The 26,838-nt window shown below is 54.0% G+C and overlaps 10 protein-coding genes and 1 pseudogene across 18 annotated transcripts; 5 read left to right on the top strand and 6 right to left on the bottom strand.

Annotated features, from left to right (window-relative positions):
* Nucleotides 1-14: 14 nt before the first annotated feature.
* Nucleotides 15-991, bottom strand: LOC9656962 (superoxide dismutase [Cu-Zn] 2). Of its 2 annotated transcripts, XM_002980742.2 has the most exons (7): nt 893-991; nt 735-839; nt 587-682; nt 463-494; nt 329-404; nt 218-271; nt 15-156 (listed from the first exon to the last, which is right to left on the bottom strand). In XM_002980742.2, exons 1-7 carry the CDS (start codon nt 960-962, stop codon nt 134-136), a joined length of 456 nt encoding a protein of 151 aa, XP_002980788.1. In that variant the 5' UTR covers nt 963-991; the 3' UTR covers nt 15-133. The 2 variants fall into 2 exon arrangements, with proteins under 2 accessions (XP_002980788.1, XP_024541650.1); XM_024685882.1 differs by having other exon boundaries at nt 218-404.
* Nucleotides 992-1,081: 90 nt separating this feature from the next.
* On the bottom strand, nt 1,082-3,801 carry LOC9656961 (aspartate--tRNA ligase, chloroplastic/mitochondrial). The gene is made up of 15 exons (XM_024685868.1): nt 3,462-3,801; nt 3,268-3,408; nt 3,108-3,217; nt 2,939-3,050; nt 2,818-2,889; nt 2,668-2,759; nt 2,498-2,618; nt 2,326-2,448; nt 2,082-2,277; nt 1,836-2,029; nt 1,718-1,789; nt 1,574-1,672; nt 1,449-1,529; nt 1,336-1,393; nt 1,082-1,287 (listed from the first exon to the last, which is right to left on the bottom strand). Exons 1-15 carry the CDS (start codon nt 3,795-3,797, stop codon nt 1,106-1,108), a joined length of 1,989 nt encoding a protein of 662 aa, XP_024541636.1. The 5' UTR covers nt 3,798-3,801; the 3' UTR covers nt 1,082-1,105.
* On the bottom strand, nt 3,773-5,578 carry LOC9656960 (NAC domain-containing protein 74). Of its 2 annotated transcripts, none has more exons than XM_002980740.2 (5): nt 5,298-5,578; nt 4,969-5,228; nt 4,627-4,914; nt 4,373-4,570; nt 3,773-4,318 (listed from the first exon to the last, which is right to left on the bottom strand). In XM_002980740.2, exons 1-5 carry the CDS (start codon nt 5,473-5,475, stop codon nt 3,851-3,853), a joined length of 1,392 nt encoding a protein of 463 aa, XP_002980786.2. In that variant the 5' UTR covers nt 5,476-5,578; the 3' UTR covers nt 3,773-3,850. The 2 variants fall into 2 exon arrangements, with proteins under 2 accessions (XP_002980786.2, XP_024541642.1); XM_024685874.1 differs by having other exon boundaries at nt 4,627-4,905.
* A 10-nt stretch (nt 5,579-5,588) lies between these two features.
* On the bottom strand, nt 5,589-8,906 carry LOC9657304 (probable thimet oligopeptidase). 7 transcript variants are annotated; one of them, XM_024685861.1, is made up of 20 exons: nt 8,676-8,906; nt 8,461-8,615; nt 8,233-8,396; nt 8,090-8,180; nt 7,859-8,038; nt 7,700-7,780; nt 7,564-7,644; nt 7,424-7,516; nt 7,288-7,368; nt 7,076-7,238; nt 6,903-7,026; nt 6,773-6,836; nt 6,616-6,714; nt 6,461-6,558; nt 6,369-6,414; nt 6,214-6,310; nt 6,069-6,142; nt 5,912-6,016; nt 5,775-5,855; nt 5,589-5,724 (listed from the first exon to the last, which is right to left on the bottom strand). In XM_024685861.1, the coding sequence occupies exons 1-20, from the start codon at nt 8,800-8,802 to the stop codon at nt 5,620-5,622; spliced, it is 2,109 nt and encodes a 702-aa protein (XP_024541629.1). In that variant the 5' UTR covers nt 8,803-8,906; the 3' UTR covers nt 5,589-5,619. The 7 variants fall into 7 exon arrangements, with proteins under 7 accessions (XP_024541629.1, XP_024541630.1, XP_024541631.1 ...); XM_024685862.1 differs by having other exon boundaries at nt 8,461-8,612; XM_024685863.1 differs by having other exon boundaries at nt 8,461-8,609.
* A 35-nt stretch (nt 8,907-8,941) lies between these two features.
* On the top strand, nt 8,942-12,391 carry LOC9657303 (ATP-dependent zinc metalloprotease FTSH 9, chloroplastic/mitochondrial). The gene is made up of 17 exons (XM_002980830.2): nt 8,942-9,497; nt 9,556-9,709; nt 9,815-9,907; nt 9,964-10,052; nt 10,115-10,241; nt 10,296-10,415; nt 10,464-10,514; nt 10,565-10,626; nt 10,717-10,774; nt 10,825-10,950; nt 11,012-11,092; nt 11,154-11,283; nt 11,350-11,498; nt 11,562-11,843; nt 11,901-11,999; nt 12,065-12,118; nt 12,203-12,391. Exons 1-17 carry the CDS (start codon nt 8,965-8,967, stop codon nt 12,338-12,340), a joined length of 2,346 nt encoding a protein of 781 aa, XP_002980876.2. The 5' UTR covers nt 8,942-8,964; the 3' UTR covers nt 12,341-12,391.
* On the top strand, nt 12,367-13,270 carry LOC9657302 (SUMO-conjugating enzyme SCE1). The gene is made up of 5 exons (XM_002980829.2): nt 12,367-12,489; nt 12,551-12,634; nt 12,692-12,844; nt 12,918-13,031; nt 13,090-13,270. Exons 1-5 carry the CDS (start codon nt 12,421-12,423, stop codon nt 13,150-13,152), a joined length of 483 nt encoding a protein of 160 aa, XP_002980875.1. The 5' UTR covers nt 12,367-12,420; the 3' UTR covers nt 13,153-13,270.
* An 86-nt stretch (nt 13,271-13,356) lies between these two features.
* LOC9657301 (microtubule-associated protein 70-1) lies at nt 13,357-16,508 on the top strand. Its single transcript, XM_002980828.2, has 11 exons — nt 13,357-14,132; nt 14,209-14,294; nt 14,345-14,410; nt 14,466-14,636; nt 14,695-14,865; nt 14,931-15,086; nt 15,145-15,291; nt 15,362-15,433; nt 15,495-16,040; nt 16,096-16,280; nt 16,341-16,508. The coding sequence occupies exons 1-11, from the start codon at nt 13,910-13,912 to the stop codon at nt 16,378-16,380; spliced, it is 1,863 nt and encodes a 620-aa protein (XP_002980874.2). The 5' UTR covers nt 13,357-13,909; the 3' UTR covers nt 16,381-16,508.
* A 139-nt stretch (nt 16,509-16,647) lies between these two features.
* LOC9656959 (probable phospholipid-transporting ATPase 4) lies at nt 16,648-21,153 on the top strand. The gene is made up of 11 exons (XM_024685857.1): nt 16,648-17,120; nt 17,180-18,561; nt 18,608-18,718; nt 18,782-19,058; nt 19,113-19,201; nt 19,257-19,356; nt 19,411-19,620; nt 19,695-19,820; nt 19,874-19,972; nt 20,019-20,210; nt 20,289-21,153. Exons 1-11 carry the CDS (start codon nt 16,707-16,709, stop codon nt 20,964-20,966), a joined length of 3,678 nt encoding a protein of 1,225 aa, XP_024541625.1. The 5' UTR covers nt 16,648-16,706; the 3' UTR covers nt 20,967-21,153.
* Nucleotides 21,154-22,249, bottom strand: LOC9657300 (ras-related protein Rab-23). The gene is made up of 5 exons (XM_024685810.1): nt 22,047-22,249; nt 21,900-21,994; nt 21,633-21,840; nt 21,355-21,563; nt 21,154-21,301 (listed from the first exon to the last, which is right to left on the bottom strand). The coding sequence occupies exons 1-5, from the start codon at nt 22,247-22,249 to the stop codon at nt 21,168-21,170; spliced, it is 849 nt and encodes a 282-aa protein (XP_024541578.1). The 3' UTR covers nt 21,154-21,167.
* A 149-nt stretch (nt 22,250-22,398) lies between these two features.
* Nucleotides 22,399-24,519, top strand: LOC112350133 (coiled-coil domain-containing protein 40-like). Its single transcript, XM_024685809.1, has 5 exons — nt 22,399-22,683; nt 22,734-23,046; nt 23,137-23,282; nt 23,353-23,646; nt 23,698-24,519. The coding sequence occupies exons 1-5, from the start codon at nt 22,399-22,401 to the stop codon at nt 24,517-24,519; spliced, it is 1,860 nt and encodes a 619-aa protein (XP_024541577.1).
* A 992-nt stretch (nt 24,520-25,511) lies between these two features.
* Nucleotides 25,512-26,579, bottom strand: LOC112350132 (annotated as a pseudogene).
* Between the last annotated feature and the right edge of the window lie 259 nt (nt 26,580-26,838).

The following is a 26,838-nucleotide window of genomic DNA, read 5'->3' as shown; positions in this document are numbered from 1 at the left end:
CTCTCGCTAATTGGTTTCAAATGATAGCATGGTGGCGTAGTGGATTAGTGTTTCGAGATCAACTAAAGAAACAAGCCTAGAATGCCAATTGTTCACAGTAACCAGCACCGAGAGAACAGAAAAACCACCGAGCCTAAGCTTCTAGCCCAATTATCCCTGCATCACAAGAGCCTAGTCTTTACCATGCCAGCTTTTTCCATAAGATATAAGCGCTTACCACAAGCAACTCTTGCACCCGCATTACCAGTTTCCTTGCTCAGCTCGTGACCACCTGCAAGACACAGTTGCACAAACAACAGGCACTCGAAGATCGTATATATATCTATACCTTTGCCGAGATCATCCGGGTCGGCATGCACCACAATTGCCCTGCCAATGATGGAATGCGGCCCGCACAGCTTTATCTGCATCATCATCCAAGTTAATACCATGGCATGGGATGATCCTCTTTGCTACGACTACCTGGCTGTCTTTGATAGAAATCTCCACCTTTCCTGGCGTAGCAAGCAAACCCAAAAGTGTGAGAGCTTGGGTCGATCGGGCATCCATCCATCCATCCATGAGCAAAGGCAAGCAAGCTACTCACCGCTGTCGCCTGCAGTGAGGTTGCCAAGGTCACCAACATGCCTGGTGTCGTCCTCGGGAGCACCGTGTTCCTTGTTGGTGGGATTGAAATGTGGACCTGTAAGCAACATACATGCTCGCTCGGGATCGCTCAAACAGAACGGCTCTACCCGTGGAGTTGCACCCGTTGGTGGTATCACCCAGCGCGTGGACGTGGAATCCATGCTTGCCCGGGCTCAAACCGGTGACCTCGCCCGTGATAGTGGACGGCGCACCTGGAGAAGCAGTCACTCACTCCATCACATTTGTGGAATGGGCTTTTCTTTACCTTCGTTCTCCTGGCTGAAATGCACCACCCCGCCCACCTCGCTACCCAACAGGACCGCCACTGCCTTCATCTTCTTTTCTCTCGCACCAAGAAAATACAAGGCAGCGAACTGCAAGAAAAACCAGATTTAATAAAGCAACACTTGAAGCCATGCAGGGCGCCACGTACATCGGTGCTGCAACAAAAGCAGAAAAAATGAAAACGAAAAATAAATTATGGATGTGCAATGGTGCATTGCAGCCGAAGCTCCTGGAGCTGCCTGGGATCAACTGTAGATGGTGTTCTTGTGAGGGAGCAGTGAGCAGCCGTCGTCTTTGGAAAGGCAATCACATCCCTTATCGATTTCTCTCCCGCAAGCAGCATTACCAGCCGGTCCACACCATACGCGATTCCTCCTGCCATTCATTCTCGTCACTTATTTAGAACAGCAAGATCAACGATACCATGCGGAGGAGCACCCAGCTCTAATGCTTCCAGCAAATAGCCAAACTTATCTTCCGCCTGGACACGACTTCAGATGGAGTCACTAACTACAAACAGAAAAGATTTCTAGAACCTCTTGAGCGCTCAAACCGGATGCCTCGAGCACCTTTTGCTGCACGTCACGCCTGTGAATCCTCAAGCTTCCACCCCCAATCTGCAGCCAGCATTTCAGTAAGCCGACAGCAGGATATCACTTACTTCCACGCCGTTGTAGACCATGTCGTAAGCAAGAGCACGAGCAGAGCTGAGATCCTTCATGTCTTCTGGCCTCGGAGCGGTGAATGGATGGTGGAGCGCCTGGCGGAAGGACGTACGTAAACTAGCTAGTGAGCATCAGCTTACCTCAAGTCGCTTTTCCGTATCGTTCCACTCGAACATAGGAAAATCAGTGATCCAAAGAATGTCATTGCGGCTCTGCAACCACGAGTTCAGTCGCGATCAAATCGGGAATGCGTCACACCTTGTCGATGAGGTTGTCACTTGTCTCGGCAATAAGCGTTCGCAGTCGGCCGAGCGTCGCGTTGACGAGCGATGTAGGCCCGTTTGCAAAGATAATCACATCCCCAGGCTTTGCGTCACATTTGGCCAGAAAGTTGTCTCTCGTCTCAGGACAAGACAAGCTCGACTTGAGCGCTGTGCTGCCTTCCACCTCTCCTGCACAGAAAGCCAGCTTTTTCGTACATGGATGAATGGAATAGAGAGATACCTCCTTCGGCCACCTTGAGAAAAGGCAGGCCTTTAGCACCGCATCTGACTGCTTCTTGATATATGTCCCCCTTCTTCAACCGGGTGGCTGTGATCGACTTGCCGCCGCCACACACTGTTATTGCCTTGACAACACCGCCTTCGCTGATGGCTGTGGCAAACGGAGCAAAGCTCGATTTTTCAAACACATCCGACAGCTGTTGTTTCCTTTAAGACGCGTATTAAAGCTTCCAAGTTTGACGTACCTCGACGAGTTGCATTCCGAAGCGTGTATCAGGCTTGTCTGAACCATACTTGGACATGGCCTCGGCATACGTGAGCCGTGGAAAGGGATCCGGAAGTTCTACGCCTTTAATCTCCCGGAAAACCTGGCATCCGAGCGAGTGAGGCGAGCACTTAACCGATGGTAGCACTTACAAGCCTGATGAGGTCCTCATTGAGCTCGAGCATATCTTCCAGCGGTGTGAATGCAAGCTCCATGTCGAGCTGCGTGAACTCGGGTTGACGGTCGGCTCTAAGATCCTCGTCCCTGAAACACCTGTTGGAAATGCACGCAAGTGAGTGAGCCACGCACACGTATATGATACCTTGCAAACTGAAAGTATCTATCGAAACCAGACACCATGAGCATCTGCTTGAACAGCTGCGGGCTCTGCGGAAGAGCGTAGAAAGTGGCTGGCTGCATCATATTTTTTTTCCTCCCAAGTTAGTCACGCAGGCTGCAATCACTGATTCACCTGCACTCGCGATGGCACCAGGTAATCTCGCGCTCCTTCGGGAGTGGATCTCGACAGTATCGGTGTCTCCACCTGCATTGCAAGCTCTAGCCGTCCATCAAAATCGCAAGCTCAAGCCAACCTCGACAAAGCCGTGGACGTCTTCCAAGTAACGTCTCATGAGCTTAACGATGCGGTGGCGGAGCCTGAGGTTGGCATTCAGCTGGGGGCGCCGCAAGTCCAGGTGTCGGTATCTACAAACGCAAACATGCGTGCCTTGGAAGCACTGGCTGGCCCAACAAGCAGTTTACCTCAGACGAACTTCCTCGGAGATGACGTTTTTGGACTGGTCGAGGGGCGTGACCAAGAAAGGAAGGTTCAAGCTGACGGGGTTGAGCACCTCAACCTTGTCCGCGATGATCTGAGGCAAAGCACGATCAAAACCATATGCGAAGGAGGACAAGAGAATACTTCGACGCTTCCAGTCTTCAAATTTGTGTTGGCGGCACCCTGAGGCCGCGAGCGCACTGTTCCCTCCACCGCTACCACGTACTCTATTCTCAGCCTTTCCGCCACCGCCTGTGCTCCGCTACTAGCCTCCGCCGCCGCAACCTGGCATGAAGCTTACGTATAAGAAATGGAAAGATGACAATGCAGCTGCTCGCCTGCACCATTCCCGTGTGGTCGCGAACGTTGATGAATGTGACGGCGCCATGGTCGCGACGGAGCGCAACCCAGCCACAAATGCGCACCCTCAGCCCAATCTCCGCCTCACTCACCTCGCCACAGTAGTGGCTCCGCCGCACCCACTTGAGCTGCTCGCCTTGCTGCTCCTCCACCCCGGCAACACCAACACCAGCAGCAGCAGCAGCAGCACGGGCACCAACACGACGCGAGGATGGGCGCGCTCGGCGAGGAGGGCATTGGACGCATCTCTGCAGCCATGCCGAGGAGGAGGACGAGTGAGACGCTGGAATGGTTGTGCCTAACATACAGGCCATGGGTTTATAATAAAACGCAAGTGTTTGTGGCTTTTACACATTAGCAAGCGTGGCTATTGCGAGAGCGTAGATTCAAAGTGGCTTGTCAATCCCGTCATGCCCGGCAGCACCAGCATCCAAAACAGGGCCGTCAGTGATCCCACCAGGAAGACAAACAAGAGGTTTCCCCCATAGCGACCACCCTTGGCCTTGTCTTGTCGCTGCACCACGGCACCAGCAGCCTGCTTCCGCTTGGGCGAGATCATCTTGACAGTCACACGAACGTTCATTGTTGTGGCTGCCACTGTCGACGACGATCCCCTCACAAGCAGCTTCTCCTTGTCTGGGTGCTCTGCTGCCGAGGCCGGAAGAACCTGAACCGACCCAAGCAGACTCAAGATCTTCTTCAATGGACCCCTGTCTCCTCCTTCCTCGCTATCGTCACCATTAGCCAGGTAATAGTCGCCACCTCCTGGCAGGCAGGGGTCGTCCATGACCAGCAAACTGTGCTCGTCGGCTTCCCTCCAGTTGGACGTCAGATGCTGGCAGCACAGCCCATGTTAAAATGCGTCCCACTTGCCTAACATGCTCCTCACCTTTGACGGCGCGTCCACAATACAGTCACCCGCGCCTTGATCGTACTTGTCCTCGAGATTGGAGAAGTCACCAAGCTCGATAAAGTCGTCTTCAGCCAAAACCTTCATCAGATCTTCTGGCTGGTCAATCTGTTCCAGGATACCCTCGGGATCAGCAAAAGACAGCTCTCCAGGGTTCCTGTCTGGGTAATCCATCACCTGCAATCAATCAATCCACAAGTCAGCATGGCCCTGGCAAGCTTTCAGTCCGTCACCTGTGCCAGGTCAGGAACTGGCTCGTCCAAAAGCATGGCAAGGAAGGCATCGAGCTCATCGTTTCCGCCCGGTGCCTCTTCCTTTGCAACCTCTGTGTTGGTCGTAGTCTCCACGGACGCCACCTCCGTCTCCGCGGCAACCTCCACCTCGGCTGTTTCATTGTCGGCCGTCTCATTGTCTAGCGAGAAGAACGAATCCCCCTCCGGATAGCATGGGACGTTCTCCTCCTCCTTCTTGGCAGTCGACTTCCTAAACACCCGGCAAACAACGAATGCGTCCTGCGCATACTGGGAGGAGGGTGTCAGCTTTGAGAGACATAGGGTGTTTTTCTGTGGACTTACCGAGCACTTGCGATCATCCTCGTCCAGTCGGTACTCGTGCATAATCCAGTCCGTCCTCTGGCCGTGGGGCGCCCTGCCGGTGTAGAAAACCAGCGTCTTCTTCATACCGATGTCGCGAGATCCCGAGCGCACAGTTCGGTCCTTTCCAGTCGCCTTCCAGTAGCCAGCTTCGGTGGCCCGGTTAGTCCGCCAGCCATTGGGATACTTCCTGTCGCGAGGGCTAAAGAAGTACCACTCCACATCCGTCACATACGATTTCCCTGTGTGAGCACAGACGATGGGTGAGCGGAGCGGAAGGAAGGAGCTAAGCTCGACTATGCAGTACATACCAGGCAAGTCCCATGGCTCGCACTTGTAGAGATCCACCTCGGCAATTATGTTGGCCTGGATGCTGCGCCCCGACACCTTTCGCGCCAGATAGAAGCCCACAAGCTCCTGATCCGTGGGGCGGAATCTAAACCCTGGCGGCCACTGCTTACCGGGCGATGGGGAAGACGAGGATGCCATAATACGTATGGATGGTGGCGCCGCTGCACAGCGCGCACTCTACCCCGCTCTCTCCTCTCACATGGCCCAAAACCCCTGTTTTTGCTCTCCACGCGCTGCTCAGACCACTTCAATAAGACCTAAGTAGGACAGCCATAGATTTTATCATTTAAGTCCCCTACTTTTCACAAACGCGCTTAACGATGGTTCTCGCCCCAGAAAACCATGCACAAGCTCCGCTGCGTCCTTGCTCGCCCCTGGCACCAACACCTGGGGATCACAAACAACGTTACCACAATCCGCAACGCCTTTCCTCGTACCTTGTCCCGAAACTCCTTGCCTGCCGAAAAGTTGCTCACTTCACCAGCAAAGCCACTCTCAAACATGTCTTCGGAGAGAACCTGTGCAAGCATGTTAAACGCACAAGACGACCGACTGATTTTTCCCACTCCTTCACCTGATTCCACAAGTAGCTGTAGTAAGTGCCGTCATACCCGCCCATGAGATGTGTAAACGATGCGCTCAAGTCCGTCCCTTCCAGCATCGGGATCCCTTCCATTACCTGGACTCTCGTTCACGTGACAAAGAGAAACAAGACAGAGCTAGTGGCTAACCTGGGTGTGGAGCTGCTCGAGAACGGAAACAGTATCGAATTGGTCGCTTGAGTGCACGATCAAATCGAACAATGCTGCCGCGGGAAAAAAAAAAAAAACGAAAGCATCATCAAACAGACAGAAATGAGTAGCGAGTTATATGTACCTAGCAAGATCTGCCTTTTCGTCAGAAGCCCGGCATGGGTCTTCTTCTTTCGCACTAGTAACTCGCAAAAGCTGTCCGGGACAGGTTCTCTAGTGTCCTGCAGGAGTCTACGAATATCAATTAGCAAGCTTCATGAGCTCGACGAAAATCACCACCTTATAGAAGCCACTCATACGCTTCAATGACGACTTTTCAGAGCACCTGTGTCAACAGACGTGAGCAAACGAGACATCCATAGTCGGCCTACCACTTTTCGAGCATTTTGCTGGGAGCTTCCACGAAATCATCCTCGACCCGGAGACCGGAAAATCTGGCGAACGATGGACGGCTGCAAATGTGATGCATCTGCAATATAAACATGTTTAAGAAAGGGAGAGCGAAGGGAATAGCACAAGTACTTGCCACGTGACCGAATTCGTGAAAGAAAGTCTCCACTTCTGGATAACTCAGCAGGGCAGCATGTCCTCTCCTGAAGTTCGCAAGCATAGCCGCGACTGGCAGCTAGACAGTAGAACTGAGCTCATTCCCAAAATTCAATCTCTCCAGTCAATGCTCCTACCTGACCGCTGCGAGTAGAGGAGGGCTGAAGAGGACACACGCAGGCATGCGAGTACTTTCCATCCCTACAGCCGGAGGATGAGATAAGCAAACAAACTCTCATGATACATAGTAGAGCAGAATGGAAATACCTGTGATAAATATCGAGGTAGAAATAGCCAATTGTCTTCTTCGCATCTGTATCGCTAACGGCAAAGAGCCGCACATCTGGATCCCACGCTCCCCGCTCCTCCTTGATTTCTTCGAAAGTAAGACCTGAAAACTCAAATGACAAACACAACAAAAATTAACCAGAAAGATATACCAAACAGCTCCTGATATATTTGGAAGAGACCATTGGTAACAACCTCCACGGGAAAATATTCTCTGATCTTTTCCGTGATTGCTTGAAACTCGAGCTCTTCAACTCTATGCATATAGTATAGAAGATCTTCCATACCAAACTCCTCTCCCCCTTCCTCGGCTTTCTACAGTGATAAAACTTTAGAGACCGTTAAGAAAATGCATATGGCAGACCTTTAGAGCCCGAAGCTTGTTCAACTCTGCTGCTGCAACTGACGACATCTTTGCCGAAAGGCTGAGGAGGAAGTTCTTTACCTGAAGCGAAACCAGGTGAGCCATGAAGAAGGTATTATAGCTTCTAGTTTCCTACGTTGGTAAAACTCTTGGCCATACGGCTGGAGGTCACGTACTCCACATGATTAGGATAACCAAGCAGGCGAGCCAGCCGATGACGTAGCTTCACCTGGAAAGGTCCAGGCATAAGCGATCGTGAAGAATTCATGCACGAACCACGTTGTGGAAGATTGGAAGATTTTCTGCGATGCAACGTTTATCATATGCCACTGCCAATGCCTTGCGCGTGCTTCCTACCTAGGGATGAGAAGAACCGGTTTAGAGAGAAAGCATTACAGACATTCAGCCCAACCTTGCAATTCTGCATGACTGGGAAGTAGTAGCGAGCATCGAGGGGAAGCTTGAGCTTGCCATGCTTGCCCTTCTCCAAGTTCTAAAAGTGAAGGAAAAAGAGAAAACAGGACGCAAAAAGGTGTCATATCAAGGCGGCAACGGAGACGTGTCTACAAACCTTAACAAACGTTATCGGTAAACCCGCAAGCTCATCCTCGTTGAACAGTAGAACCTCATTGAGCTGCGCGAGGTTTTTCTGGAAGGTGATGCAGAGTTCCCCGATAGTTTTCTTGATCTTGTCGACTTCGGATCTCATTTCGGGAGCCAGGTGCAGCCCAAGCCTCTCGTAATCCCTGACCTGCATGGGCAGACTTCGGTGGGAGGGAGTAAGCAAGCTTTTGATGAGTACCAGATGGTTGACAAAACGCAGAGTTTCAGGCGGCAGGTCCTCTTTCTTCTCAGCATAGGCCTTGACAACGCGGTACACGTCCTCCCGAAGCCTGCTCATCGCGAAACAGCGTGAGCACAAGGAATGCATAGGTACGAGGCAACCTGCATTTGGCGTTGTATGCCTCAAACATCTTCTCGGCTTTGACGCTGGCATCACGGACGTCTCTCGCCGGATTCACCAGACTCGGGAAGACGCACGACTGAACAGCCATGAACTCGTCAGCTTCCAGCCTTTCCAGGGGCTCAATCACCGACTCGTAGGTCACCTGACTCCCAAGCAAGCAAACAAAAGCTTGTCACGCTTGCTTCTACAAGAATGAGGCTGGTTACCTGGTCCAAGGGCACAGCGGCGACGGCGTCGTGAACTCGGATGGAGTTTGCAATGACGTGATCCACCGCTCTTAGGATCTCCGCGGCGGAGAGGCTGGATCGGAACTTGATGTCCTTGCATCCTCCTCCTCCTCCTCCTCCTGCTGCTGCTGCTGCTCAGGTATTAGGGTTGCCGCCTTGCGCTCTGCTCACATTCAAGCAGATCCATCGCTTACCTCGATCCTTGCCTCCGCGCAGCAGCGTGAGCAGCACCCTGGCTGCGACCAGTGTGCCCAGCGCCGCCCCCGCGGCCACCGCGATCCTCCTCTGCCGGCTTCCACCCTGCGCCTGCTTGCCGGCCATCCTCCCTTCAGCTCGCCAGTAAGCTCGGGGAGGATCGACCCGCGGTTCGAAACGGGGGACCGCCAATTAGGTTATTAAGTAATGCGATGATGATAGGATGCGAATGAGTGAATGGCGATCGAGGGGAGCTCTTAGGGTTTTGGTATTGTGTACTTGAGGTGAATGGCCAGTGCGCTCCTCTCCCCTCTTGGCAGCAGGGCTCAGGTGCTCCTCCTCCTCCCCTCCTCCGCCACCTCCGCCACTTCCTCCGCCGCCTCCCTCCACACACGCGCGCACATATGCTGGCGGAGAGGCAGGCGATTGCTCCTGCCCCCGGCCGCCACGCTGCGCCGCCCGTTCGCCTTGAATCCCGACTCCACGCAGCAGAGCGAAACAGAGGAGGATGGTTCTCCGCGGCCGCCTCAATCAGAAGAAGACTGCAGCAATGGGGGCAGTGCCAGCAATGGGGCGAGCGTGGAGGCAGCAGTGGAGCAGCAGCAGCAGCAGCAGGAAGAGGAGCAGATGAAGGTACCGCCGGGGAGCATGCTTGAGCAGGTTTGGGCCAGGCTATATAACATACCTTTGATCCGATATCTCGTCTTGTGGCCTCCCTGGCAACACAAGAAGCGGCTCCACCATCTCCTGGCGGAGGCCGATGCTAATCCCAAGAATCCCTCCAAGCAGGCCGACCTCCTTGCGGAGCTCAACAAGCACAGGTAAGCTCCCACCCCCATCCATTCGTTTCTAGCCAGCCACTCAACCCGGCTGTTGCAGCCCACAGTCTGTGATCGAAAGGTTCGAGCGGAGGGAGCATGCGACCGGCGGGCAGGCTGTTGTGGAGTATCTCAAGGCGCTGGTTGCAACCAACGGCATCGCCGACTATCTTCCCGACAAGCGGACTGGCAGGTCATCAGGCCTTCCTGCTCTTGTAAGAACAGCTGCGTGTACAGATATGAGAAACCACCACCACCACCTTTCTCCTGTTGCATTACCGCTAACCATTCTTCCCGTTTGGGTGTTTGGGTGTTGCCAGTTTCAGGAGCTCAAGCTGCACGCCGCCGGTGATCTGGACGAACCCTTTGCTCCTCCAGGCATGACAGAGCAGCAGCCGCTTCACGTCGTTATGGTCTGCTACCTCCTTGTCACCATTTCTCTCGCTCACGCGTCTCCTTTCTGTCATAGGTAGAGCCCAGGAGCTCAAACAAATCAATGAGGCTGATTCAGGAGCTCATATCCGCCGTGCTATTTATGATTGTCTTTAGTGTTATATGGTAGGCACTGTCTGTGGTCGAAGCGACCGACTCTTTGGTGCTTACGGGCGTCGTGTCTTCAGGATTATGGGAACAGCTGCCCTGCGGAAGTACGTCAAAGGTCCAGCGGGTATGGGTCCTCCTTCAAACATTGGCTCCAACGGCATCTACTCGCCGAAGGAATTCAACAAAGAGACAATGCCGGAGAAGGTCTGTCCTCTGCTCTCGATCAAGCATCGGTACAAACTTTTCTTTAAACACCAGAATATGAAGACGTTCCAAGACGTTAAAGGCTGCGACGAGGCCAAAGCGGAACTGGAGGAAATAGTACAGTACTTGCGTAATCCTGCAAAGTTCACACGCCTAGGAGGAAAGCTACCAAAAGTAAGACTCTTAAGTTTCACAATTTCTTCCCTAAACTGTGTGCTCCAGGGCGTTCTACTTGTTGGTCCTCCTGGTACCGGGAAAACATTACTTGCAAAGGTTGGTAGATACATCTTTCGCTCTATGCTGACTTTCATCTGCTGCACCAGGCTATAGCCGGTGAAGCTGGTGTTCCATTCTTTTACCGTGCGGGATCCGAGTTCGAAGAGATGTAAGTAAAGTCAGTTTAGAAGATAGCTTCAGTTGCTTAAGTGTGGGGCTTAAATATGCAACTATCTCGGTTCCTTCAAGTGAGGAACAGGTTTGTTGGTGTAGGAGCTCGTCGAGTGCGCACGCTATTCCAGACTGCTAAGAAGAAGGTAAAAGCATCTAAACTTCATATAACGTTGGACTTACGACAGATGCTCAGGCCCCTTGCATCGTTTTCATCGACGAGATTGACGCCGTTGGAAGCAGTCGTAAAAACTGGGAAGGCCACACCAAGAAAACACTGAACCAACTTCTTGTGGAGATGGACGGATTCGAAGCAAACGAGGTCTGCATGTGTTGCCTGATGTCCTTTGCCATGCATTTACTTGCTTCATTTGATTGTGCAGGGGATCATTGTCTTGGCAGCTACTAATCTCCCGGAGAGTCTGGACCCTGCTTTGACCAGGCCCGGAAGATTTGATCGGCATGTTGGTTCATATTTCGTTTACTGCTTCGTTCTACGTTATTTAAGTGCCAACTTGTTTGCAGGTTGTGGTGCCAAACCCGGACGTAAGAGGACGCCAAGACATACTGGAGTTGTACCTGAAAGATAAGCCGCTCATGGACGATGTGGATGTAAAATGCATTGCTCGAGGGACACCTGGCTTCAGCGGCGCAGGTTGGTTCTGGATACGTTGCCAGCGGCGCTACTGACGACTCCCATTCGTGTGCCTGTGCTACACAGATCTTGCAAACCTGGTAAACATGGCTGCTGTGAAGGCTGCGCTGGATGGAACGGATAAAATCTCCAGCGATCAGCTGGAATTCGCCAAGGACAAGATTCTGATGGGAACCGAAAGGAAATCAATGGTTTTGTCCGAGGAATCGAAGAAGGTTTGCGCTTCTGTGGCATTCTATTGCTATGTGCCTGAATTGTTTTCTCTTCGTGCATGGCAGTTGACGGCGTACCATGAGAGTGGACATGCCGTTGTGGCATTTAATACTGCCGGCGCTAATCCCATCCACAAGGCGACAATTATGCCGCGTGGGAGCAGCCTCGGAATGGTAGCGCAGCTTCCGGAGAAGGATGAAACGTCCATCAGCAAGATCCAGATGATGGCACGACTGGACGTGTGTATGGGCGGGAGGGTGGCCGAGGAGCTCGTGTTTGGCCCTGACCAGATCACGAGCGGTGCACGTAGCGACCTTGAGCAGGCGACTGCCCTGGCGCGACATATGGTTGGGATACGTCTCTTCTTCATTCTCATGGGGTCTCTCACTCGTCTCGTGTTGCAGGTGTCCGAGTGCGGAATGAGCGATACGGTTGGCCCCATGTACGTGGACTCGAGGGCCCAACATCCAAGCCACGAGATACAGAAGAGCATCGACGCAGAGGTACGTGCTCCCGTTTGTGTGGCAAGCGAGAATGTTTTTGCTTACCAAGGAGAGGGTGTGTGCAGGTGGTGAGGCTGTTGAAGGAGGCGTATGAGCGTGCCAAGTGCTTGCTGAGAAAGGTAAACTATGAGAAAGGAGCTTAGATTGTTTGTCTCTGCTTGTCTCATGCTTCTCGTGGTGTGCGTGTGTGTGTGCGTGTGCAGCACGAAGACGATCTGCATGCACTGGCCAGGGCTTTGCTGGAGAACGAGACGCTGAATGCATCGCAGATCAAGGAGATTCTACACCACCATCTGCAGCCGCAAGTGGACGAGGATGTTGTGGTAGCAGCTCCAAACTAGATTGTCGTGCTCAAAGCCCCTTTACTTAATTTTTATGTAGAGTTTCTCCTCCCTAAAGCCCTAGGTAGTGGAGAGAAGCTATGTCTGGTGGCATAGCCAGGGGGCGCTTGGCGGAAGAACGGAAGGCGTGGCGCAAGAATCATCCACACGTAAGAAGATCGCATCCCTCTTCCCTGCTCATGAATTCCTCGCTGTCTGTGTGGCGTCTAGGGTTTTGTGGCCAGGCCCGAGACCCAGCCCGATGGATCGGTCAACCTAATGACATGGCATTGCACTCTACCGGGCAAGGCCGGAGTAAGTAGGCAAGCCCTGGAACTGGAGCACTACTAATATGGCTTGTGCTTGGCGCAGACGGACTGGGAGGGCGGCTATTTCCCGCTGGCGATCCACTTCAGTGAAGATTACCCCAGCAAGCCTCCCAAGTGCAAGTTCCCTCCAAACTTCTTCCACCCCAATGTCTACCCCTCGGGAACAGTGTGCCTCTCCATCCTCAACGAGGACTCTGTAAGTTGATTCCCTCTGGGAGCCACTCTCACGCTCGTCTCTCGTCTCTCGTCTCTCGTCTCTCTCGTTCCAGGGCTGGCGACCCGCCATCACGGTGAAGCAAATCCTCATCGGAATCCAGGAGCTGCTGGATGCCCCCAATGCCGCGGATCCCGCGCAGTCTGATGCCTATCAGATGTTCATCCAGGTTTTGAGGGTGCTCCCCTGGTTTTGATAAAAAGCGCTCTTTCTTGTGTGGCGTGCAGGATAGAGACGAGTACAAGCGAAGGGTACGACAGCAGGCCAAGCTGTATCCCCCGCCCGTCTGATTGCTTTCACCCCTCATGGCCTGGTAAAAGAGGAAACGTAGTGGAAGGAATATTCTTCGAGAGAAATGTGGTATGGGTTGGTTATTATACGCAATGATATGCCGTGGATATTCCGCAAGGTTGTGCCGTGTGGATTGGGCAAGAGCGGGCGGCCGCCCGGCCGGCCTGGGTTTTTTGAGGTTTTGAGCGGGAGAGCCTCTTTCTTGTTTACCTCGCTCGAGTTGGAGATGGAGATGGGAGGATTACTCTAAAGCACACACGGTTTATTAAGGCAGGCGCTAAGTTAAAGTGAGGGCTGCCTGCCCTGCTGGTGGTGCTGTCAGGTTATGCTTTTCTTTTGGCTTTGTTTCGTTTTAGTGCTTGCGGAGCTCTCCTTAGCCTCGTAGCCCCTGCCTAGACACACACAGCAGCAAGCAATCGAGCAGCAAGCAATCGAGGGGGCGGAGGTAAGTGTGTGGCCAAGAAACAAACCAGGCAGCAATCCAATCCAATCCGGCCGTAAAAAAGGAGGAGTGTTTTTAAGTAGGGCAACAAGGCCCTGGGAGAGGGGAACAGTAGGGGCGCGTAGATCCTGCGGGCTAGGGGGGACAAATGTGGCTGGCTGCTGGGCGCGAGCAAGCAATGTGGGATTTGGGAGGTGGAGGAGGCAGTAGCAGGAGCAGCGGCGGCGGCAGCTGGTGAGCTAGGAGGCCTCTGGACGCGCGAAAGGAAGGGAGACAAGCGAAACAAAGAGCGGTGGGATCACAGCGCGGCGGCAATGGCGGAGTCAATTAGTAGCCTAGACGAGGACGACGGCTTCTTCGACGGATCTTGCAGGGAGAGTGTGGCGTCGGCCATGGGGTTTTGCAAGCAGGACGGGAAATCTTCCAGGCGGAAGACCGCCGTTCGCCCCAGCTTAGAAACGGAAGACATCATACACTTGCTCCACGGCTCAGATCCAATCAAAGTGGAGCTCAACCGGCTCGAGAATGAAGTGCGAGGTAAGCAGCGCTCGGATCTACGCCAATGTACATGTTTCTAAACCCGGCGCCACCGCTTTTGCTTGTCTTGTGCCAGACAAAGATCGAGAGCTGTGCGAGGCGCACGCAGAGATCAAGGCCCTGCGCCAGACGGAGCGGCTCAAGGAGAAGGCCGTCGAAGAGGTAGCTCGTCGCTGATTGATCGCCACCATCACCAACATTTCCTTTTGCAGCTATTTGACGAGCGTGAGAAGTTGCAAGAAAAGCTCAAGGCCATGGAAATTGCTCTGGAAAACAAGGTGCCGTTGCTTTTTCCGCTCTTTCTTGTTCATGACACTTTCCTTTCCCTCGCAGAACCTGGATCTCAAGAGGACCAACGATGAGAGGAAGTCGGCGCTAGCAGCCCAAGCTGCAGCAGAGGCGACACTACGGCGGCTGCATGCCTCCCAAAAGGACGAAGATTTACTGCCCCTGGAAGCCATCTTGGCACCCGTAGAAGCAGAGCTCAAGAGCACCCGCAACGATGTACGTCTTCTCCTTGTTGCCCCACCCGGTTTCTCACGCTTTGCAAAATTCCCTGCAGTTTCTCAAGCTGCAAGACGATAACAAGGCCCTCGACCGGTTGACAAAGTCCAAGGAGGCTGCTCTTCTCGAGGCTGAAAGAGCAGTTCAGATTGCGGAAGCCAAAGCCTCGCTCGTGGATGACTTGCAGAATCGGAATCAAGAACTTCTCAAACAGATTGAGATCTGCCAGGTACGTTTTGGCCCCTCCTCGGGTACCATGGTGCCAAGCCAAGCCTTGTGTGTGCCTTGGTGCAGGAAGAGAACAAGATATTGGACAAGATGCACCGGCAGAAGGTGGCGGAGGTGGAGAAACTGAGCACTACCGTGGCAGAACTGGAGGAAGCACTTCTTGCGGGAGGAGCCGCAGCAAATGCTGCGCGTGACTTTGAGCGCCAAGTACATCACCTCATGGTAGTGCCGCCAGCCACCTTTGGGTCGCACTCACCCCACATTGTCTTTTTACCATTAGGAAGAGAAACGGACGCTTGAGCGGGAACTGGCGCGTGCCAAGGTAACAGCAAACAGAGTGGCAGTCGTCGTTGCAAACGAATGGAAGGATGCAAACGACAAGGTCATGCCCGTGAAACAATGGCTTGAAGAGAGGAGATTCATGCAGGTGCGTGCGTACGTTGTGTGTGCGTGTGTGTTTCTTCCATTCGGCCTAACTAAGTGCGTGTCCTTGTCAGGGAGAGATGCAGCAGCTCCGTGACAAGCTAGCAACTACGGAACGCACCGCAAGGAGTGAAGCCCAACTCAAGGTAGGCACGTACACACTTTGGCTGCCGAGATAGGTGCCCAATGGCTTGATTCATGTGGCAGGAGAAGCTCCAAGTCCGGCTCAAGGTTCTGGAAGAGGGGTTGAGAACATCCACCAACGGTTCCACTCGGAAGCACGACGATTTTTTGCGAAGCGGGACGAATGGTGCCAGTGTGCGTCGTCAATCAACAGGCGGGTCGGACATTGGTAATGGCGTGGCCAGGCGGCGGCCGTCAATGTCATCAGCGTCGCAGATGCGGGGCTCGGTGTCGGGCTCCACCATCCTCAAGAACGGCAAGTTTGGATCCAAGGCGTTTGACGGAAGCAAGTCGCTGGATGCGGGCCGGTTTAAAGCCTACGCTAACGGGTGCGAGGAGCCAAGAAAGGTGTCCTCGGCTGCGAGTGGGGCTGGCGGCGGCGGCGGCGGCGGTGGTGGTGGCGGCGACGTAAAGCCTGAGGCCGGCAAGGTGGAGGGAGCAACAGTCGCTGCAGCCGACGACAACGTGTCCGTCCTCTTCTATGATATGTTGCAAAAGGAGGTGGTGACACTGCGCAAGTTGGGCCACGAGAAAGACCAAAGCCTCAAGGACAAGGATGACGCAATCGAGGTATATGCGTGGGTTTGGCTCTAGGTGCTCATGACAGTCGGACTTTTGCATGCAGATGCTGTCCAAGAAGGTGGATACGCTGACCAAGGCAATGGAAGTAGAGGCGAAGAAGATGCGTAGGGAGGTAGCAGCAATGGAGAAGGAGGTGGCCGCGATGAGAGTAGACAAGGAGCAGGAGAACAGAGCACGGCGTCTTAGCATTGCAAAGGGGAGTGTAAATAGTTCCCATGCGTCATCGAGGTGAGGCAAAGAAAGTTTCTCTTGTGGCGGCTGGCTGACACGGTTGATCGATTCCCACAGGGGAGGATTGATGAGAAGCCCATCAGACATCATGAGGTGAATTGAGACACGGCAATGCGGCGAGCGAGGCGACTAACATACACACGACGACGAAGATTTAGTCTCTCTTTTTATATTTCCTGTGTGTTGTGGGTTTTACTATGCTGTAAAATTGAACACGTTCATGTTCGTTGTTGTTTGGCGACGAGCCGAGCACAAGGGTATATGCTGTCGAGTTTCTTACCTAGAGTTTGCGACTGTGTGTAGAGCACAGCGATGCAGGCCGCAATTCCGGGCTGCTCCAAGGCGGCAAGGAAGGAGCCATAGGTAAGGGCGCAGAGAGCAGAGAGCACAGATCTGGATCTGGCTCGCGGAGATCTATCCGATATGGCAACGGGCGGCGGTGGCGAGCGGATGCGGTGGAGCAAGCTCTACTCGCTGTCGTGCCTGCGGCCGGCTGTGGCGGAGGAGGAGGAGGCGCGGAGGAGGAGGCAAAGCAGCAACTTGAGCGGTGGCGGGCGGCTCGTGTGGTGCAACCAGCCCGACAAGCACCGGGTGAAGCCGCACAAGTATCGCTCCAATTACGTGTCCACCACCAAGTACACGCTGCTCACCTTCCTCCCAAAGGCATTGTTCGAGCAGTTCCGGCGGGTGGCCAACCTCTACTTCCTCTTCGCCGCCGCGCTCTCCCTCACGCCGCTGGCTCCCTTCGCCGCCTCCAGCCTCATCGCGCCCCTCGTCTTCGTGGTGGGCGTGAGCATGCTCAAGGAAGGCGTCGAGGACTGGCGCCGCTTCATGCAGGTGCGTGCGTGTGTGCGTGTGTGTGCGTGGGGCTTTCCGTGGCTCACTCTCCCCTGTAGGACGAGGAGGTGAACAAGCGCAAGGTGGCGGTGCACGTCGGGCACGGCGTGTTTGCGGACAAGCAGTGGAAGAGGGTGTGCGTGGGAGAGGTGGTCAAGGTGACGCAGGACAGCTTCTTCCCGGCGGACCTGCTGCTGCTGTCGAGCAGCTTCCCCGACGGCATCTGCTACGTGGAGACGAGCAACCTCGACGGCGAGACCAACCTCAAGGTGAAGCGCTGCGTGGAGCGCACGCTGGAGCTGTCCGAGGAGTCCGACTTCGCCACCTGGTCCGCCCAGGTGCACTGCGAGGCGCCCAACCCCCACCTCTACACCTTCGTCGGCAACCTCGACTTGGACGGCAGCGTGGTGCCGCTGGGCCCTGAGCAGCTGCTCCTCCGCGACTCCAAGCTCCGCAACACGCACTTCGTCTACGGGGTGGTGCTGGCCAGCGGCCACGACACCAAGGTGATGCAGAACGCCCGGGAGGCGCCCTCCAAGCGCAGCCGCATCGAGCGCAAGATGGACAAGATCATCTACTTCCTCTTCAGCGTCCTGCTGCTCATCTCGCTGCTCGGCTCCATCGTCTTCGGGGTCATGACGCAGGCCGACATGCCCCGCTGGTGGTACCTCCGCCCCTCCGACGCCGACGTCTACTTCAACCCGCAGCGCGCGCAGCTGGCGGCGCTGCTGCACCTCATCACGGCGCTCATCCTGTATGGCTATCTCATCCCAATCTCCCTTTACGTGTCCATTGAGGTTGTCAAGGTGCTGCAGGCAATGTTCATCAACCACGATATTGCCATGTATGACGACGTGACCGACACCCCCGCCCACGCTCGCACCTCCAACCTCAACGAGGAGCTGGGCCAGGTGGACACCATCCTCTCGGATAAGACGGGCACGCTCACCTGCAACGTCATGGAGTTTCGAAAGTGCTCCATCGCCGGCGTCTCCTACGGCCGGGGGATCACCGAAGTGGAGAGGGCCACCGCCAAGAGGCTCGGCAGGGAGCAGCAGCTGCACGAGGATGCAGGGTCGGAGGAGCACGACCACCGCAGCAGCAGCAGCCACGGCACCAGCCCCGGGAACTTCGAGATGGCCCATGCTGCACCCTTCGTCAAAGGCTTCAACTTCACCGATGAGCGGGTCATGGATGGCAACTGGCTGCACCAGCCGCACTCGTCCGTCATTCGAACCTTCTTCCGAATCCTGGCAGTCTGCCACACTGTCATCCCCGAGGAGAGCCACGAAACGGGCGACGTGAGCTACCAGGCGGAATCGCCGGACGAGCTGGCGTTTGTTGTTGCTGCAAGGGAGTTTGGCTTCCAGTTTTACAAGCGCACGCAGTCGACCGTGCTCGTGCGGGAGCCCAGCGATACCAATGGTACCACCACCCTCCGGTAAGAGACGTGACTTGCTTTCTTTCTTACGTGCGCGGCATTTCAGCGAATACAAGCTGCTCAACCTGCTGGAATTCAACAGCACCCGCAAGCGGATGTCCGTCATTGTAACGGACGATGCAGGTAACACCTTCCTCTTCTCCAAAGGTGCAGACAGGTACTGTTTTGAGTGTAGCCTCTCTCTCTCTCTGTAGTCACCACCCTCCCTCTCCCATTGCAGCGTCATGTTCGACAAGCTCAGCAAGAACGGACGTCAGTTCGAAGCTGCGACAAGAAGCCATCTCTCCGAGTATGCCGAGGCCGGCCTGCGCACCTTGATCCTTGCGTACCGCAAGCTCGACGACGCAGAGTACAGGGAATGGAACGCGGTCTTCCTCAAGGCCAAAACCACCATTGGAGAAAGCCGAGAGGAGCGCTTAGATGCTGCATGCGACATGATAGAGAGGGACCTGGTCCTTGTGGGTGCCACTGCCGTGGAGGACAAGCTGCAGAAAGGGGTAAGCTTGGTTGGGGGCGCCACTCCTCTTCTCACGCACCGCTTATCCGTCCAGGTTCCTGAATGCATAGATCGGCTAGCCCAAGCTGGCTTGAAGATATGGGTGCTTACTGGCGACAAGCTAGAGACTGCCATCAACATTGGGTACGTTGGTCGCCCCCAACTCCTCTTTTAACCATACTCTCTTGCATGCCCGCAGCTTCGCATGCAGCCTGTTGCGGCAAGGGATGAAGCAGATTCTTGTGACGTTGGACAGTGGCTCCACTGAACAGTTTGGCAACAAAGAGGCCAGTGCCAAGGTGAAGAAAAACAGATGATTCACTTCCACTTTCCACTAACCACTGCTGCTGTAGGCATCCAAAGAGAGCATCAGCCAGCAGCTTGCGAATGCCCAGCGCCAGATTGATCTGGAGACTGACGACGACGCTGCGTTTGCGCTGATCATTGATGGTAAAGCACTTGCGTATGCATTGGAAGATGGCCTTAAAGACAAGCTGCTACGCCTGGCAATCAACTGTGCCTCTGTTATATGTTGCCGGGTTTCTCCCAAGCAGAAGGCGCTGGTACAGTGCTGACGCGCTCGCTCCCACCCTTGTGCTGGATTCTCATCCTTGATTTCATGCGCGTGGCAAAACAGGTGACGGGACTTGTGAAGGAGGGCACGGGACGGACAACTCTGAGCATTGGTGATGGAGCCAACGACGTGGGAATGATCCAAGAGGCTGATATAGGTGTTGGCATCAGTGGTCTCGAAGGCATGCAGGTAGGGTGATCCTGGATTTCTGGATGCTCCTTAACCGCAGTGGGTGTTTGCAGGCAGTCATGGCCAGCGACTTCTCTATCGCACAGTTCAGGTTCCTGGAGCGCTTGCTCATTGTACACGGGCATTGGTGTTACAAGCGTATCGCGCAGATGGTAAGCCTGGCTCCCGCCTCACTCATTGACCGATGCATCCCTACAGATTTGCTACTTTTTCTACAAGAACATCACGTTTGGCCTCACCCTGTTTTACTACGAGGCGTACACCAGCTTCTCGGGTCAGACTGCATACAACGATTGGTATATGTCCCTGTTCAATGTGTTTTTTACGTCGCTCCCGGTGATTGCGCTGGGGGTTTTTGAGCAAGACGTATCGGCCAGAGTGTGCCTGATGGTGAGTGAGTGAGCGAGCGAGCGAGTGTAACAAAGGACAGGGATTGATGGTGGCTTGGTGGTGTTCTGTGCTGTGCAGTTTCCGACGCTTTACCAGCAGGGCCCCAGGAACTTGTTCTTCAGCTGGTCCCGGATCCTGGGCTGGATGGCCAACGGCGTCTACAGCTCGCTTGTCACCTTCGTCTTTGCGGCAGGCCTGTACCGGGTGGCGGCGTTCCGGCGGGGTGGGGAGGTGGCGGAGCTGGCCATTCTGGGGGCCAGCATGTACACGTGTGTGGTGTGGACAGTCAACGCGCAGGTGGCGCTGGCCATCAGCTACTTCACCTGGATCCAGCACCTCGTCATCTGGGGGAGCATCGGCCTCTGGTACATCTTCTTGCTGCTCTACGGCGCTGTGGATCCGCGCCTCTCCACCACCGCCTACATGGTGCTGCGCGACGGCCTTGGCCCAGCCCCAGTCTACTGGCTGACAACCGCATTGATACCCCTCGCCTGCGTCCTCCCTTACTTCCTCTTCACCGCCTTCCAGCGCACCTTCAAGCCCATGGATCACCACATCATCCAGGAGATACGCCACCTGCAGCGGGACTTTACCGATCCAGGCATGTGGCTGCGGGAGCGGTCCAAGGCCGTGGAGAGGACCTCCATTGGGGTCAGTGCGCGGGTGGAGGCGCGGATCCGGCACATGAAGAAGAACAAGGGGCGCCACCACCTTTTCTCTCCCATCCGGGACACCACCACCGCCACCACACCATAGTGCTCACAGACGCGTACACCAACACAATCCAAATTTTGTTAGGACGACAACGACGCGAGGACCGACCCTGCCTGTACACACGCAGCCTAGTATACATACAGACGACGTTCCTAGATGGTATAACCGTTCTGGATGTCTTCGTTCCTTCATTCATTCATTCATTCATTCATTCATTTCATTCATGTCAGTCACCCCGTCACGTCAGAGAATGGTGCAGTCCCTCATCACCTTGTTGCTGCTACGGATTATGCGAGATTCGGGAAACCTTTGGTGTACATGCTTGTAGAAATCTTTCGGCTGCTGCCGCTGCGCATTGTGGCCGCTCAGCAGAACACCTGCTGCAGAAGTTGTTACCTACCATACGGATAGTCCCAACACACACGTATACCTGCTGGTGTGGTCGATGGCAATGGGGCATCGTCGTGCCGTTGCAGTATCATCTCTGCAAGGTACTCAAACACTGCCACATGCAATTCCAAGGGTTCTTGATCAGTAAAAGGAAGGAATGGCATACCATCCGCCACGTAGAGGTTTTGCTTGACACAAATCCGGTAGAAGCGGAGTCCCAGCTGCTCGGCCAAGGCTTCAGCTTCTTGCCTGCATTCTCAACCGGGAGTGTGAGAGGGTATTTGTATAGCTCATATGGAATATGGAAGGAAGCAACACCTGCTCACGACGGTCTGGTCCAAGAGATCAACCTTGTTCTGCACCAGTGCCATGGGAATCTTTCCACATTCTCTCTCCACCTGATGCATGAAACTGAGTGTAGGCCCGTAAATACCTCCGTGCTTGTGTACCTTCTTCTTCCATGTCTTAATGCATTCAAAGGATTGCCTGTCGTCCGTGGAGAAGCAAAGGACGGCAGCTCTGGCGCCTGCATGAGGAAGTTTGTAGGCCGCCAACAAAAGGGGGCAAACTATAACCTCACTTGACCTCGGTAGTATGCGCGAGTCATGGAATCGAATACCTCTTGCCCCGCCGTGTCCCACAGCATGAGCTTCACTTGTTCTTGCAAGGCCTTGACGAACCTAAGTTGCGTGCGTTAGCACATACACAAGACGACTCCTAGTCGATGGTTACTGGCTCTTCTCCAGGAAGTCGACGCCGATGGTCTTCTTGTACTCGATGGGGCAGTGCCCCCTACAAAACTGGCGGATCAAGCTCGTTTTTCCCACGCCGCCGTTGCCCACAACCACCACCTTCACCTCCCCTAGAAAGCTTACAAGAGTTAGTCGCACGGGCGAGACACCCAGGTACGCACTCTCGAAGTCCTCCTCTTGCATTGCGAACATGGTGGGCAGTTTGCTTGCTCTCCAAACGGGTGGTGCCACGTGGTTTTAGGGCTTGTCTGTTGTTTGCACGGAGGAGGGGATACATATCATCCTCCCGCGCTTTTTGCCGGCTGCGCACACCCCTGCCGCCAGCAAAAGAGATGGCGGAGGGCAGTGAGGAGGAGCAAGACAAGCTTGTGGTGAAGCTGAATGAGCATCCATCGCTGGTTGGGGCTCAGGAGGCCCTCAAGGCGGAGCTGTCCCGTAAGAAGGAGGATCTGCGCGATAGGGTCCGGGAGAAACAGGTGCTCCTCGCCAGCGCCACCAGGCGAAGAGAGGAAGTGGGCGTGCAGCTCTATGGCTTGCAGAAGACTCTGGCCAGCATCCACATTGCTGTGACCAAGACCGAGGACGTGCTTGCTTCCCGGGTGGAAGAGCAGGAAAAGGTTTTAAGCTAATCAGAGTTTGCACCACCCTTTGAATCATCCTTGTCCAGGCCAAGGCACAACTGCTGGATGCTCAAGTCTCATACAAGGACAGATGGAGCGAGATGAACGCCATGCAAGACAAGCTCGAGGCGTGCCACATCGACCTGGACAACCTGGCCTCGACGCTCAAGCAGGTGGACAGCTACAACGACAAGCTCAAGAGCGACATCGCCGTCAGCCGGCGGGCCACATACGCCATGGAGGAGATCATCTCCAAAGCCGAGAAAGGCAAAAAGGACCAAGACTTTTACATTGCCGTCCAGCAGGAGCGGTTGAGGCGCTACTACCAGAGGCAGGCCCTGTGCAGGGCCCAGTTCGAAGGTATGTCAACACTATAACCGACCTGCGCTACATGTTTTTTTGTGTGTGCGTGCGTGTGTGTGTGTGTGTGTGTGGCTTGAGTGTGTACAGCTCAGCAGCGAGAGACCAAGATGGCTGTGGCGGCGCTGTCGGAATTTGGAATTGAGATGGAGAGTATCAATACAGAGAAGAAACAGCTGACCGACCAGTGGAAGTCGGCACTGATTGTGTTGGGACGCTGCGACGAGGCCCTGCAGGTAACATGTTGAAATATGCTCTGCTGCTCCTGGCTTCATTCAGCCTGCTTTAGCTGCTTGGTCTAGCCAGGCCTTGGTGGATGCTGCAGGCAAGCAAAGAGAGCAAGACCTGTCCATACAGGGAGAGAAACACCGGTACCGCAAGGACATAAGGCTGGAGCGTGACAAGGGCGATACCAAGCTGGCGCTGCTCAAGAAGTATGGCTCGCAGATCAAGCATCTCAACAAGCGGATCACCAAAGTCGCTGCTAAGCGCAACACCGTGCTGCAAAAGTACGCAGCCATGATGCTGACAATGGAAGAGACGGAGAGGAACGAGGTCAAGGTGAAGGAGGAAAGGGATGTCCTCGAGCAAGACTACAAGGTAACAATAGGTGTCTTGTGAGCATTGCTGATGCATGCATGGCTTGGGCAGGTGATTGAAAAGGCTTACCTCAAGCAGTGCCAGACAATCAATGACCTCGAGACGAAGATGCTGGTGGGGCTCAGCGAGCAAATCACGCTCGAGAGGTCGGCCCAACAAGTCGTCCAAGGAACGCTGCAGCTCCGGCAGGAGATCAGGCACGAGCACATGATTGCGACGGAGATCGAGTACGAGCTCGCACGGATCCGGGTGGACACGTTGACCGTGCAAAGCTATAACCAAACCATTAGCGATGCGCTGGCCTCGCTAGACGAGGAGGTGCAGCAAAAGATGTCGCTCATCTCCAAGATGCAAGCCGAAACCCGGCAGCGGCACAGCGAGATCGATGTCAAGACCAAAGAGATTGACAAGCTTAACAAGCAGTACGACAAACTCACTGCCAACTTGGTGGACAAGAGCGCAACCCCCTTTGAAAACATTGTTGCAAATATCCGCTACGAGATTGCCGTCAAGATACGGGCCTCGTCCGAACTGCAAAAGCAGTGGCTGGGGATCCAAACGGAGCTTGTCAGCATCACCACCGAGAACCATGCCCTGGCGCAGAAAGGCCGGAAGCTGGACAAGGATCGCATTACCCTGGAGCAACGCAAGTTAAGGCTGGAAAAGGACCTAGGAACTCTCACAAAGTACATCAAGGATGTCGACAAGAATGTCCAGATGAAGCACGGCATTGTCACCAAGTATGTCGTCGCCACTCTCAAGGACCTCATATTACTCTACTCCACTTGTTTTCCTCAGGCTCAACGAGCTCTTAGCGAAAAACGCCAGCATGAAGGAAATGTTGACCAAGGAGAACCTCCTGCTCAAAAATAGCAACGATTTAGCCATCCAGGAGCTGCAGCAAGAGGCACTGAGGATTGAGTATCTGAGGGAAGATTGCAACTTGGAGAAATCGGACGTTAGTCGTGAGGTCACAGAGCTTCAAAACCATGTCATACTATGGAAGAGAAAGATCAACTTTGAGAAAGAAACCCAGGTAGGCTCGTGCCGGGCAGAATACATATAAAGTCTTGGTTGCTCCTCGCAGGCAGCCCTTCTCCAGGCCATGATGTCGCCATCTGCTATCCTTGGAGCCATGAAGAAAGAGTACGAGCGCTTGAAGTGGGAGCTTAACGCCCTCAACATTGAGAAGGAGAAGCTAGTAGCCGAAGTTCAAACGCGGGTTCTCAACCGCAAGTCAATCGGCATCAAAGTGCAGGTGTCTTGCAACTCGAATCCATGGCTACACACACACGCGCGCTTGCATGCATGTCGTGCAGGCCAGCAACAGCAGGAAGGAAACCGTACACGAGCCCGACGCTCCAGAGGCGCTTCTCACCAAAGCGTGCATGGAATTGAAGAGAAACATACGGGAGGTTAACGCCGATGCGTCAGCTGTGGACGAGAAGGTGGTTCGGCTTCAGTCTCAGCTCCAAACACACGCTGACAAGCATGTGGAGATTGACAACGCCATAACAGCAATCCAGCAGGAGCAGGAGGCGCTCAGGTTTGCTCCTTTATAGTCATGTGCTTGTTATATGTGGATTTCTGTGTCCAGGTCGAGGCTGGTCGCTGCCCGGCCCGTCAAGTCCTTTAAGGTCTTGGCCACTGCTATACACCACCGCATGGTCAAGAGACACCAGGACCTTCAAGCAAACAAGTGGAAGGTCGCCATTAAAGTAGACCTTGACACGGATTGGGAAGAAGCTCGTAAGAAAGCAGGGATACTGACCGAAGTCCTGCTTTCTTTCCAGGACGACCTACCGATGCTCTGGTCCAAGTTCGACATAATGTTGGTACAATTACGCTTGGCCCTCGAGATATAATCACAGTCTCTTCATAAACTGATCGTACGCTGTGAACATGACCATACACGAGGTTCCCACCCACAGTATCCTTGAGCTCATGCCACTTGTAAAACCTTTGATTCCTTCTTTCTTCCAGATCTTTTGAGCCGCATCCAGCGTGCCCTTGTACTGCTTGCTTTTGCCTTGCACTTGTAATCTAGTCTTTACCACATCCTGTGGGAAATTCCAAACCTTGAGGAGAATGAATTGGAAGGAGAGCTGCCAACCATTGGATTTGTGCATGCACTAGCAACGGACGCACTAAGAAAGGAGCTGGAGAGCTCCCAGTGCATGCCGAGTTGCTCCTTCGACTCCACTCCCGTGTATCGGACCGCAAGCATCTTTGTTCTCTCCCATAGCGGTAAATAGATGGCGTTGTAAGGACCCCATACCATCTGGGCCAGCAGGAAACCCCTGTACAATGCTCCTAATCCCTCCTGTGCATATATCGTCCGCGCTGCATCTAAAGAACCCTGACACAACCAAAAGTTCGACAACCGATGCAGCACATTCGAACCTTGTAAGCTGGTTGTCCAGCCGTATGAACCATTTGTCGCTGCCGAACAACCTCAAGGGGGACGCTTACTAGCGATTGCACCAGTGTGGCAAAGAGGCCTCCACAAAAGTGCACAACAGGATTTTCTTGACCCCCTGCGGAGCACAGCTTAGATGTCGCACAAGAGAGGACAAAGAAAAGAGACCTGGCACGATTGCCTTGATAGTTTGGTACGTGGACATGTACAAAGCCTGTGATGGAGCAACTTGTACAACAGAAGCATATCCTTTGTAAAGAGTTCTCCATCCCTCTTGTCTGGCAATAGTAGTCAACGCGTCAAATGGGCCATTGTATTTGTATAATCCCCCAACCTGAAAGGGTTGTTGTCAGGAGGAAATAGCAAAAGAAGGAGATTGTGCCAAAGGGATCACCATCAGTCGAGATTTAACAGTCATCAACGGGTAAACCAGACTGTCTGCCAGCATTCCAGCGCAAGCTGCTGCTGTCATCTGCTTTAAAACGTCGCTTCGAAAGTCGTTCCCATTTCCCATTGAGTATCTTACAATTTAAGAAAGAATTCGCACGGATTGTGCTTGCTAGACAAAAGGGGCTAGGGTTCCGTTCAACCGTCTTTTCAAGCAGAAAAACCACGATAAGCGAAAAATTTTCTTTCTTCCTTCTGCCCAATTCGTCTAAATGCTTGGGTACGGCAAGCAGAATTTACCTTTCTCTTTAAAATTCTTAATCTCTTCATAGCCCTTCAAACTCTATCGTCAACCTGGCTGAGTAGCTCCTGTGTTTCTGACCCGA

This window comes from Selaginella moellendorffii, unplaced genomic scaffold (assembly GCF_000143415.4).
Source record: "Selaginella moellendorffii unplaced genomic scaffold, v1.0 SELMOscaffold_46, whole genome shotgun sequence".
In the NCBI taxonomy this organism is placed as follows: Eukaryota; Viridiplantae; Streptophyta; class Lycopodiopsida; order Selaginellales; family Selaginellaceae; genus Selaginella; species Selaginella moellendorffii.
The sequence above is the reverse complement of the archived record's forward strand: the minus strand, read 5'-3'. Positions and strand labels throughout refer to the sequence as shown.

Coding starts and splice junctions, on each gene's coding strand:
- LOC9657301 (XM_002980828.2), top strand. CDS start 13,910: ATGGCGGAGTCAATTAGTAGCCTAGACGAGGACGACGGCTTCTTCGAC. Junction 14,295..14,344: donor AGGAGAAGGCCGTCGAAGAG/GTAGCTCGTCGC, acceptor TTCCTTTTGCAG/CTATTTGACGAGCGTGAGAA. Junction 15,087..15,144: donor GCCAAGTACATCACCTCATG/GTAGTGCCGCCA, acceptor TTTTACCATTAG/GAAGAGAAACGGACGCTTGA.
- LOC9657303 (XM_002980830.2), top strand. CDS start 8,965: ATGGCCAGTGCGCTCCTCTCCCCTCTTGGCAGCAGGGCTCAGGTGCTC. Junction 11,093..11,153: donor CCGGAAGATTTGATCGGCAT/GTTGGTTCATAT, acceptor ACTTGTTTGCAG/GTTGTGGTGCCAAACCCGGA. Junction 12,000..12,064: donor AGAAGAGCATCGACGCAGAG/GTACGTGCTCCC, acceptor GGGTGTGTGCAG/GTGGTGAGGCTGTTGAAGGA.
- LOC9656959 (XM_024685857.1), top strand. CDS start 16,707: ATGGCAACGGGCGGCGGTGGCGAGCGGATGCGGTGGAGCAAGCTCTAC. Junction 18,562..18,607: donor AATGGTACCACCACCCTCCG/GTAAGAGACGTG, acceptor GCGGCATTTCAG/CGAATACAAGCTGCTCAACC. Junction 19,973..20,018: donor ACAAGCGTATCGCGCAGATG/GTAAGCCTGGCT, acceptor GCATCCCTACAG/ATTTGCTACTTTTTCTACAA.
- LOC9657304 (XM_024685861.1), bottom strand. CDS start 8,802: ATGGCCGGCAAGCAGGCGCAGGGTGGAAGCCGGCAGAGGAGGATCGCG. Junction 8,616..8,675: donor GCGCGGAGGCAAGGATCGAG/GTAAGCGATGGA, acceptor CTAATACCTGAG/CAGCAGCAGCAGCAGGAGGA. Junction 8,039..8,089: donor TGCGTTTTGTCAACCATCTG/GTACTCATCAAA, acceptor CTGCCCATGCAG/GTCAGGGATTACGAGAGGCT.
- LOC9657302 (XM_002980829.2), top strand. CDS start 12,421: ATGTCTGGTGGCATAGCCAGGGGGCGCTTGGCGGAAGAACGGAAGGCG. Junction 12,635..12,691: donor CTCTACCGGGCAAGGCCGGA/GTAAGTAGGCAA, acceptor TGCTTGGCGCAG/ACGGACTGGGAGGGCGGCTA. Junction 13,032..13,089: donor CCTATCAGATGTTCATCCAG/GTTTTGAGGGTG, acceptor TGTGGCGTGCAG/GATAGAGACGAGTACAAGCG.
- LOC112350133 (XM_024685809.1), top strand. CDS start 22,399: ATGGCGGAGGGCAGTGAGGAGGAGCAAGACAAGCTTGTGGTGAAGCTG. Junction 23,047..23,136: donor GTGCAGGGCCCAGTTCGAAG/GTATGTCAACAC, acceptor GAGTGTGTACAG/CTCAGCAGCGAGAGACCAAG. Junction 23,647..23,697: donor TCCTCGAGCAAGACTACAAG/GTAACAATAGGT, acceptor TGGCTTGGGCAG/GTGATTGAAAAGGCTTACCT.
- LOC9657300 (XM_024685810.1), bottom strand. CDS start 22,249: ATGCAAGAGGAGGACTTCGAGAGTGCGTACCTGGGTGTCTCGCCCGTG. Junction 21,995..22,046: donor GACTTCCTGGAGAAGAGCCA/GTAACCATCGAC, acceptor CACGCAACTTAG/GTTCGTCAAGGCCTTGCAAG. Junction 21,302..21,354: donor GCCATCGACCACACCAGCAG/GTATACGTGTGT, acceptor CTTCTGCAGCAG/GTGTTCTGCTGAGCGGCCAC.
- LOC9656960 (XM_002980740.2), bottom strand. CDS start 5,475: ATGGCATCCTCGTCTTCCCCATCGCCCGGTAAGCAGTGGCCGCCAGGG. Junction 5,229..5,297: donor CGAGCCATGGGACTTGCCTG/GTATGTACTGCA, acceptor GTGCTCACACAG/GGAAATCGTATGTGACGGAT. Junction 4,319..4,372: donor TTGTGGACGCGCCGTCAAAG/GTGAGGAGCATG, acceptor CTGTGCTGCCAG/CATCTGACGTCCAACTGGAG.
- LOC9656962 (XM_024685882.1), bottom strand. CDS start 962: ATGAAGGCAGTGGCGGTCCTGTTGGGTAGCGAGGTGGGCGGGGTGGTG. Junction 683..734: donor CAACGGGTGCAACTCCACGG/GTAGAGCCGTTC, acceptor TGTTGCTTACAG/GTCCACATTTCAATCCCACC. Junction 405..462: donor TTTCTATCAAAGACAGCCAG/GTAGTCGTAGCA, acceptor ATGATGATGCAG/ATAAAGCTGTGCGGGCCGCA.
- LOC9656961 (XM_024685868.1), bottom strand. CDS start 3,797: ATGGCCTGTATGTTAGGCACAACCATTCCAGCGTCTCACTCGTCCTCC. Junction 2,619..2,667: donor AGATACTTTCAGTTTGCAAG/GTATCATATACG, acceptor CATTTCCAACAG/GTGTTTCAGGGACGAGGATC. Junction 2,449..2,497: donor ATGAGGACCTCATCAGGCTT/GTAAGTGCTACC, acceptor CTCGGATGCCAG/GTTTTCCGGGAGATTAAAGG.